We start from the raw sequence: 10,870 nt of genomic DNA on the forward strand, positions 1-10,870 counted from the left end.
CCTCGTGTTTTATCAAGTTTAATAACAGAATTATCGCATTGTGAGACATTGCTGATATCTAAACCCCAAAGGTGAAAACTTACAGAATACTCACCATGAGGTAAACCGGGCATGGCATAGTGATTAGCATATCTGGATGTTTTAAGCAAACCCCAAGGTTCGAGATGTGATATTCCGCTTAACATACTTTCAGCTAAGAGGTAATTATCACAGTGACAATCAATCCTGCTATTCAGTTATGAGTAGTCGTGTGGGCGGCGTATACTGCTGACTGGGGTATATGATCCAACCTTTTGGCTCATGTGTTGAAAATTCTAATGCCAGTTCACCGATTATTCACGTTTTAAAAAGAATTACCGATTTAAACACAACATTTTTCCTTGGTCCTCCTTGCACAGTAACTCTTAAAACTGCTAGTGTTTTATGAAGGTTCGTTGCCCTTCTTTGCACAATAACTCTTAAAACTGCAAGTGTTTTGTGAAGGTTCGTTGCCCTTCTTGCACAGTAACTCTTAAAACTGCTAGTGATTTATGAAGGTTCGTCGTCCTTCTTGCACAGTAACTCTTAAAACTGCTAGTGATTTATGAAGGTTCGTTGTCCTTCTTGCACAGCACCTCTTAAAACTGCTAGTGATTTATGAAGGTTCGTTGTCCTTCTTGTTCAGTAAATTTTAAACCTGCTAGTGTCTTATGAAGAATCGTCGTCCTTCTTGTTCATTACTGCGTGAAACTGTTAGTGTCTTATGAAGAATCGTTGTCCTTTTTGTTCAGTAAATTTTAAACCTGCTAGTGTATCATGAAGAATCGTTGTCCTTTTTGTTCATTACTGTGTGAAACTGTTAGTGTATTATGAAGAATCGTTGTCATTTTTGTTCAGTAAATTTTAAAACTGTTAGTGTCTTATGAAGAATCGTCGTCCTTCTTGTTCATTACTGCGTGAAACTGTTAGTGTCTTATGAAGAATCGTTGTCCTTCTTGTTCATTACTGCGTAAAACTGTTAGTGTCTTATGAAGAATCGTTGTCCTTCTTGTTCATTACTGTGTGAAACTGTTAGTGTATTATGAAGAATCGTTGTCCTTCTTGTTCATTACTCCGTGAAACTGTTAGTGTTTTATGAAGAATCGTTGTCCTTCTTGTTCATTACTGCGTGAAACTGTCAGTGTCTTATGAAGAATCGTTGTCTTTCTTGCACAGTATTGCTTAAAACTGTTAGTGTTTTATGAAAGTTCGTTGTCCTTCTTCCTAAGTAATGCTTAAAACTGTTAGTATTTTATGAAAGTTCGTTGTCCTTCTTCCTAAGTAATGCTTAAAACTGTTAGTGTTTTATGAAAGTTCGTTGTCCTTCTTCCTCAGTAATGCTTAAAACTGTTAGTGTCTTCCTCTTGAATTAGTTTGTTGTTTGTATTACGAAAGTCTCATGCTTGTTAAAACTGACTAAAGGCCATTGCACAGCGGATCCGATCGTTCATCCTATTTCAACGTGCGTAAATGTCACGCAACAAAAATAATTTAACAAGTTAGTACATTCCGTAATGCACCTCGCATACTGGGTCCGTAATTGTTCGATTTAATCCGATTTGACATGCGTTACGAATTGCACTGAATAATGCTAATCAGTCGGAAGACACGTGGATTCTTGTAGTTCCGTGTTGTTACCTGCGCAACATGAGTTTGCAAGAATTCATATTGTGTGTGTAGTCGAACATAAAAAAAAGTGTGACAAATCAAACAAAGACTACAAGGACACCAAAAAAGAAAAAAAAAGGGGGGGCTTCTATTCCATAAGATAAGAAATATATATTCTTCATCGGTGTTGGAGTTAGGGGAAGATAGAACTTTAGCCATTTTGAATATTTAAGTACGGTTTTAATACATCTAATGTGGACTGAACTTGACACACGACTTTCGGATGACGATGATAAATGACGGATCGTATCCAATGTGCGTTAAGGCTTATAAAAGGGCCAACTGGTTGTTTAGTTAATAATATAAGCATGACGAAATCATTTCACACAAGTCTTTTACTATCATTACTAGCTGAGGGAACCTGTTACGAAAGAAAACAATGTCCCCCTTTCTTCTTTCTATTGTTGTTAAATCTCTAACGACTCAATTAAATGCTACTTGCATACCTTGCTTTGTGGGAGGTAATAATTAACGTATTTAACTTATTAAGTATTTGTGTCTTTAAATGCAAACCCAAAAGTCTGTAAGTAAGTGGAAATGTGCCCTATTTCAGGGTGTGTTTTATCACTCTTCTCCAACAAAACTTCTAAAACAAAATATTCCATGTACGGTTACCATACAAATGAATTAAAGTAATCGAGCTAGCCAATCTGGATGAACAGGAGACAGACACAGAGGATCATTGTTATAGTAAGAGAGCACCAAGCGGGTAAATAGTGGTGACAAACGTTAATACCGAGTTATATGCAGGCAATATTACTTGTTTCCACGGAAAAGTATGGAAAAAATGATACCCGAATACATAGAACCCAGCGACTGGAATAAGCTTGTAGTTTTCATGACTTTGTTGGAAAAAAATCGTAGTGTTTGTAATTGAAAAAATATTCACCCTAACAGATCGAATGTCCCATTGTCTATATATATGTAGATTTGTACACCAAATGATAGTGCAGATTTTGGCGGGTTCTGTTTAATTTTTAAATGCATCAGCTATGTCTGTATCTTATGGTGTTAACGTAAAATGCGCTCAGCAACTGGTTATCGAACAGTAGGATCGCAGTGTACAATGTTTCACCAACAACAAGTGATTTATCCTTGGGTATACATTAGAGAGCAAACTAAATGTACCTTGATAACAATAAAAAGCGCATGTTGACATTACTTTGATGGACATTAAGCTACAATCTTCCAACACACACACATACACACACATGTTTGGGGAAGATCCAGCAGCTGAGAATCTTACATTAAACAGACGGAAAAGCCGTGATGAACGAAAACAAATTAAGTTTGCGTCTGGGGATTGTCTTCTCTCGATTGGGAGGCGGGGAAGCTCTGTGCGCACCTTAAGTTCGAAACAAATTGAAATAATCCGTTTTCAAGCCCTTCACAAATCCGTAAAGAACGGTGGTATTTATGTGGATTGTGCCACTGGCAGGAGATTGTTTTCCCAGTTTCGATCTATTTGGATAGAACAGTCAGTGATTATTACGAACGGTTTTGGGCGCTGCTGGAAGAAGGTATGTCTGAGAAAGAGTGGACAATTCCAGTCGAGAAAACTTCGGAACAAATAACATTTAATCAAGACCAACACATTAAGAGTCCTCTAGTTTTTATATGTTATACAAATATACAAAATATAAGAATATATTTCATTTTATACAATGTGTGTATGGTATCGAGCAAAAAAAACAAAAAAACAGCTTTTATATTTTTAACACCTGGTGGAAATCAAAGTAGTTAACTTATTACTAGCAGGAAACAATTCATTCACATCTGTATGCTTTTTAAATGGCTACTTTGCAGTAGTGTTGGAGTCAAGCTGACAATTATTTTTCCCAAGATATATAACTAAGCTACATGCGCAAATATAACACCACATAACTTTCTAGTGAATGAAATGTGTGTACTCATTTAAGACAAGGTCAGCATGAAATAAGAATATAAGAGTAAAGGTCAGCATGAAATAAGAATGTAAGAGTAAAGGTGAGCATGAAATAAGAATATAAGAGTAAAGGTCAGCATGAAATAAGAATATAAGAGTAAAGGTCAGAGCATGAAATAAGAATATAAGAGTAAAGGTGAGCATGAAACAAGAATATAAGAGTAAAGGTCAGCATGAAATAAGAATATAAGAGTAAAGGTCAGCATGAAATAAGAATATAAGAGTAAAGGTCAGCATGAAATAAGAATGTAAGAGTAAAGGTCAACATGAAATAAGAATATAAGAGTAAAGGTCAGCATGAAATAAGAATGTAAGAGTAAAGGTCAATGAAACAAGAATATAAGAGTAAAGGTCAGCATGAAACAAGAATATAAAAGTAAAGGTCAGCATGAAATAAGAATATAATAGTAAAGGTCAGCATGAAATAAGAATATAAGAGTAAAGGTCAGCATGAAATAAGAATATAATAGTAAAGGTCAGCATGAAATAAGAATGTAAGAGTAAAGGTCAGCATGAAATAAGAATGTAAGAGTAAATAGATTATTTTAATTTTCTGTGGTTCACGTATATTGTTAGATTACACACCCCTGAATGATTTAATAGCTACTGATTAAAGTAAAGTTGATCTCGATGTTTTCGAGCGTCCTGCTGGTGGACGTATACCCGTGTGTGTGTGTGTGTGTGTGTTTTATAGTCGCCGTGACGAACATTTCAAATATAATGTGTTAATGTCGGCAGCTGATCATAGTTTTTGTATCAAAACACGTTGGGCTATACCCGTTTTCAGAAAAGTGTTTGTAACTGTAGACTTAACACATCAACCAATGTACACATGAGTGATAGATTGAACTTCAGAGAATAATGTTCTGGTCTGTAGAAATCATGAGCTGGAGCTCAATCGGAGCAGTTCACCAGGTCTAAAAAGATACTATATAGACTGATTTAATAATATAGAACTTTCACGGCACAGTAAACATGCAGAAGCACAGAACACGTAGAATATTTAAGCATTCGAGAGCTTTCTAAAGACTTTCAATATTGATAGCCAAATCTTCCTTCCTTTTTTTGAAATTTGAAAGGGTGTGCTTCATAATGATATATCTACGTATTTCCAAGTCGTTGCGTAATTCTAGTGCTTTATAAAAGTCAGTCTTCTGCCTCACCAAGTCCGATCCTAGCTCCTCCAAGGACTCATCTTCAAGCCAAATGACCACGAAAGATAACAGGAGCGTGCGAGTTGGGGCGTGAGACATTCTGCACTGATTCTGCTTCGTTGCCTCGTATATTAATGCCTGTAGACCGCTTTATAAATTTATCTAGACGCACGTTATGAAATTTACGTCTTTTCTCATAGTTTTTCATCTAAGATTATTTTGAGGACGACAAAAAAAAACAAAAAAACTTTAGCGTGATTTACGTGAAAACATGTTTCTACAATTTTATGATAAAGTTCTACAATATATTTAAATAAATAATATTTCTCCGATCTAGTTATATCCTCCTTTTCAAGAAATAATATCTCTAGATTGATAACACATTTGATTTGATCATTACTCACAAAAGAAGCTTTGTGGGTGAAATAATTAAAGACGGGAATAATGGGTTTAAATATTTCTAGTTTAAGACTGTTTGCTCTTCCATCGTAATATTGCTTTTAGTTGTTATACGTAAATTGACTATACTGTTTGAATTCCTAGAAATACCCATATCAAAAAGTTTTCGATAAGGCCCAGATCCTCGAATAATGATATCGAACAAAAGTTCCGAAATATTGTGATTATCCTATTTACTGTTGTTGGACACTTTCCAATTGTGTTAGAGTTTTCTCTAATATAAAACAAGCATTCACCAGCAGGTTTCAGGAACTGTATTGGAGAATGACAAGTTTTTCGGGTCGACACATTATCCATGTCCTTCTATTGATCGCATTATAACCTGGGTTTTCTTTGTGTCTCACCAGACGCAATGGTAACGGGATTAAATTTACCCTGTCTTTGTTTTCTTACAATTTCTGAAACGATTTCTTTTTACGCCCGAGAAAACAACAAAACAAGAAAGAAGCCTAAACTTATGAAAATTATGCGTGTATAACATTTAAACTTGGCCCGGCATAGCCAGGTGGTTAAGGTGCTCGACTCGCAATCTGAGGGTCGCGGGTTCGAATCCCCGTCACACCAAACATGCTCGCCCTTTCAGCCGTGGGGGCGTTATAATGTGACGGTCAATCCCATTATTCGTTGGTAAAAGAGTAGCCCAAGAGTTGGCGGTGGGTGGTGATGACTAGCCGCCTTCCCTCTAGTCTTACACTGCTAAATTAGGGACGGCTAGCGCAGATAGCCCTCGTGTAGCTTTGCGCGAAATTCAAAACAAACAAACATTTAAACTTTAAAAGTTCTTGAAGTGTTCGTGTTGTTTTTCAATGCTATACACGTCGTTGAAGACTTATGTAAGAAAGAGTAATAGACGTAGAGAAGGGAAACGTACAGTAGAATTTGTACGACCGTCTAGGACTGTACATTAGTGACGTTACCTTTGCAAGATTCGAGGTGAGAAAGTTGCAGTTCGAATGCTTATTATAAGCTGCCGATTCAGCGCCATCTGTAGCTCTTAACAATATAGATTGCAAAAATTTTCGAAGTTTTGATACCATATCTTTTGAAAATAATTTGGGTAATAAGTCTGACTGTGACACAGCACTTCCAAATTTCAAAATCATCACCTAAATAAATAATATTGTATGAAACAGAATTGGAAGCTTGTCAAGATTGACAGATTTTGTTTTTAAATTTCGAGGTTAGTAAAAGCAGTGAGCTTGGTGCTACTAAATTACATAAACTGTTTTAGTAATCGGTTCCCACACAATAACTGAAGTTCGGCGTTCTATTGTTGTGTCGAAGAAGAATTGATCTTGTGGTATAGAGTTCTGTGATTTCGGAGCTAACGTTTCGTGTTCGAATCCGTGCTATATTAAAATATTCCCTGCACTTTAAGCTGTGGGTGTGTTATAAGAGTTGATAATCAATCCCTTAGAATGGGAGGTTAAGGTGCTGCTGACTCGATGCCTTCCCTTTGGTCTGTAGCTCAAAATTAAGGTCGGCGGTAGATGGCCTTATTAGCTTTGCCATACTTACAAAATAGAAATACAAATACTTGTTAAAGATATGATCGTCAAAATTGTCATTTTTGCATATTCATACCTTCGTATATTCTACTATTTGAGTCTATTGAGTTTAATTACAGAACAATTTAGTTAGAGAACGAGCTTTATTAATCGGAAGTACTTTGAAAACAGCGTTTCGAACTACAAGAACATGTTTTCTTCGAAACAGTGGATAAAGCCTGTTGCTATTTCTTAAATAAATCATTATCCATCAGAAGGGTCGACAATTATGTCACTTTTTTTATTTACCGAATGTATGAGAGAAATATGTAATACACAATAATTGACTCTCCTTACATTTACCACTTTTGCTGTAAGCTTCAATCCAAACCGTTCATTTTATTGTAACTACTTAGAGGTCGTTTCTTGCAAACCACTCAAAGTAATGAAATATTAGGCACTCGACCGTACTCTAGAACCCAAAAGTTCTCATGGCCTTTTGTACATAAATGTTAAGCTGTACAAATCGCAGATCTCTCAAGGTTATTGTAGTCGAGAGTACATTGTGGACTATCAAACAATTTCGTTAGAGCGTGTGTTTACTCAATAAATATTACATTTATGCTCTCCCACATGTACTTTTGTTTCTATGCCTAAAATACTTAATGAATTAAAGCTGGTTATTGTTGTGGTCTACTCTGAGAAATATCTTCATTACTTCCCCAAAAGCTGTCTGTTCACACTCAGAGAATGGTTTATTTTAAGAAAGGTGATATATTCAAGTTGAATTTATCTTAGAGGGATGGTTTCCAAAGTTATAAAGCCAAGTGAAATTTTGTTCCATATAGTTCAGTTTAAACCAATATCAAAAATAAATGTAAAAAATACATAAATATAACTCTGTGAAGTATTAGTTCGATAAATATTCGTTCTACTTTTAATACACCTGAAAATATTTTTTTTTTACTGTCGACAAAAGTTAGTTATTTAATTTTTTATTGACCATCTGTTCAGTTGTTTAACTGCAACAATAAGAGGCGTAATATAGACAATTGTGTATTTGTCGAGTAGACATACAATTAAATGGTTTCCAGGCCACAAATTTACAATACCTAATTACCATTTTCTCTTTGTAAGTTTGCAATTTGCATTGGTGATTTTTGTGTATACCTATAAGTGTTTCAGAACTACTGTAAAGAAAACTCTGAAATTCATTTAATTAAAAAATCTAATTTAAAACGATTGCAGTTTCCTGTTGCATATGTCAGATTGTAAAGTTTTTTGAAATTTTAGATTGGAAAATACTCAGTAAAAATAAATGATGGTAAAAAATAAAACAAAATGTTTGTCAAAAGAGTTCTTTAAATTATCATATATAATAATTTATCATGTTTCTAAATAAATATTCTATCAATAGTTCGTTTTCCTTCTGTTTTTAACATAAAGCTACACAATGGGCTATCTGTGTTCTGTCCATCACAGGGAATCAAATCACAGATTTTAACGTTGTAAGTCTGTAAACTTAACGCTGACCCACTAGGGGAACTTTTAATAGCAAAAATATTAAGATATGACTCAATATTTGGTTTTCAAAAAATGAAATATAAGGATTCAGAACAATTACAGCGTTATTTTTTTTTGCATGAAGTTGGGCCTGAAATGGCCTGGTGGTTAGGACATTCGACTCGCAATCTGAGGGTCGAAGGTTTAAATTCTTTCCTCCCCGAACATACTCGGCCTTTCAGCTGTGGGGGCATTATAATGGAACGGTCGGTTAATCCCACTATTCGTTGGCAAAGAATAGCCCAAGAGTTGGCAATGGGTGGTGTTGATTAGCTGTTTTCTCTCTAGCCTATCACTTCAAAATTAGGAACGGCTAGCGCAGTAGCTCTTCAGTAGTTTTGTGCGAAATTCAAAATAACTTTGCGAGAAGAGTGAATTTTGTTTTTGTAAATCTGAGCCTTTTATTGGCAGGCGGCGCTGTAAAACATAACTATGGATTTTTACATTTTAGGGCTAGCAATAATAAGAATTGACAATTAAAAAAAACTGTAGTGCAAAGAATAAAATTTGTTGGCAGAAGTATAAACAATTCAATGTATTATAGCTCCACTGAAACACAAAACAAAAAAACGTAAATTATGACGACCACTAATAAAGCTTAAATACGAAATTTCCAGTGTTAGAAGCACCGAGCGTGGCCCAGTGGTAAGCGTGCTAGAGTGTGGATCTTCGGGTCTAATGTTCCAGTTTCACTACCATATCACGCCCCGCACTTTGGAGGGGGGGGGGGTCGTGAATGCGTTATAAGAGTGAAAGTAAAATCTCATTTTTTCGGTCAGATAAGAATAGCTCAAGAGTTGGCGGTGAGCACTGTTGGCTACCTGCCTTCCCGCTACTCTATCACTTAAGAATTAGGGACGGCTAGCGTAGATAGCTCTTATGTAGCTTTGCGCGAATATCCGAAAACAAACTGATAAAATTAGGGTTACAGATGTTTCCTGATTAGCTATACGATTTTAGTATGACGTCATTTGTATATTTACTAAGTTTCGAAATGGGTGCTTTTTGTGACTTACAAGTTACGCCTAAGCGTTCACTATCTGTGCTCTGCCCACCACGGGTATCGAAACACAGTTTCTAGCGTTGTAAGTCCGCAGACATACCGTTGTGCCACGCCGTATTTGTGAAAGCTTTTCAGTAGCAGTAGTTGGATGAAATGATTATATGTAGACCAGTTATTTATTTTGTTCTTTAACAAGACGGTCATGAAATTAGAGTTAATTAAGTTTTGAATAAGAAGAAAATAAGCAACAAGGCAGTATATAATTTCAAATACAGTAATTGAAGACATAGCATAATTTCGGAAGGTTGCAGTTGTCTCTAAATTATTCTGTCTTTTTGACCTTCAAAGGTTCATTCTTGTTATGGAAGATAAGTCACAGCATTAGCAACACTTTGTGTGGCCTAAGGAAGAAGACTGTACCAAAGAAGACACTGACTCTTTTGTTGTCTGCCATGCCTGTAACCCCCATCTATTCTTAGAGCTCAACCAAAGTCTTGTGTCTATGTCATTTTAAATTCCTGGTCTAATTTACTTGACATAATGTACGATTCTTCTTCTGCCAAAGTAACACTTACGCCACCTTAGCAGTTCCCTCTCGTGGCAACAAAAGTGATTGAGAAGGAGGGGATTAGATGACACCGTTTTCTGGCGGGCACCCACAGCTACAGAGACCTTACTGTTCTATTGAGTAGGAGGTTGGTTTGAGTTTGTAACTAACGTTCCTTTACCCCCCCCCCTCCCGTTCTTAGATACCGACACCAAAAGCAGTTTATTTAATACGATTTGAGATGATCCATGAACTAGCACTTTCAAATAATGTTTCCTTTTTTAAAATACAATTGAAAAATATTACACATAGGGGCAGCATGGCTCATTATCTTCGCGCTTTGCACTCGTTGACGAAGGGTCGCGAGTTCGAGGCCTTGTCCTCGAAAAAGGCACTTTACCCCAATTGTTTCAGTCTAACCAGATGTATAGTGGGTACGAGCTTTCAGCTGTGAACTAACGTGCGATGGATTAGCATCCCTACCATTCTCATCCACTTCTGCCAATTAAACCGAGGTTCTGCACTAGATCCAATGGTAGGGTTGTACTTTATTTTATATGTAATGTAAGCGAAAAGAAAGAACACGATACAGCTTTATATAACTTAAATCCAACGGTAACTAGTATAACAGAGAACACTGCTGAATTACCCGCGAAAATATACGAGAAACAACTACGTATTATTCGGTAAAAGTCCTTGTGGCAGCCGGAATCACTTGCTTGTTTGCATATAAATTTTGCGCAAAGTTACACAAGGACTACCTGCGCACAGTTGTCCTTAATTTGAATTTATAGAATATAAGGAAGGCATATAACCAACAACACTCACCCCGAATAGTGGGGGGGGCGGCATGGCCAGGTAGTTAGGGCGCTTGGCTCGCAGTCTGAGGATCGCGGGTTTGAATCCCAGTACCACCAAACATGCTCGCCCTTTCAGCCACGGGGGCGTAACAATGTGATGGTCAATCACATTATTCGTTGGTAAAAAAGTAACCCAAGAGTTGGCGGTGGGTGGTGATGGCTAGCT

The 10,870-nt window shown here is 36.5% G+C and overlaps 1 protein-coding gene across 1 annotated transcript in view; it reads left to right on the forward strand.

The window, feature by feature from the left end:
• The window catches only part of LOC106469508 (tyrosine-protein kinase transmembrane receptor ROR2-like), a 103,376-nt gene extending 100,826 nt beyond the window's left edge, over positions 1-2,550 (forward strand). The window contains exon 6 of the mRNA XM_013930007.2: positions 2,520-2,550. Within this exon, the coding sequence (XP_013785461.2) occupies positions 2,520-2,550 (31 nt within the window). The remainder of the gene's footprint in view (positions 1-2,519) is intronic.
• The last annotated feature ends 8,320 nt before the right edge of the window (positions 2,551-10,870 follow it).

The sequence above is a fragment of the Limulus polyphemus genome, unplaced genomic scaffold (assembly GCF_000517525.1).
Source record: "Limulus polyphemus unplaced genomic scaffold, Limulus_polyphemus-2.1.2 Scaffold3520, whole genome shotgun sequence".
Classification (NCBI taxonomy): Eukaryota; Metazoa; Arthropoda; class Merostomata; order Xiphosura; family Limulidae; genus Limulus; species Limulus polyphemus.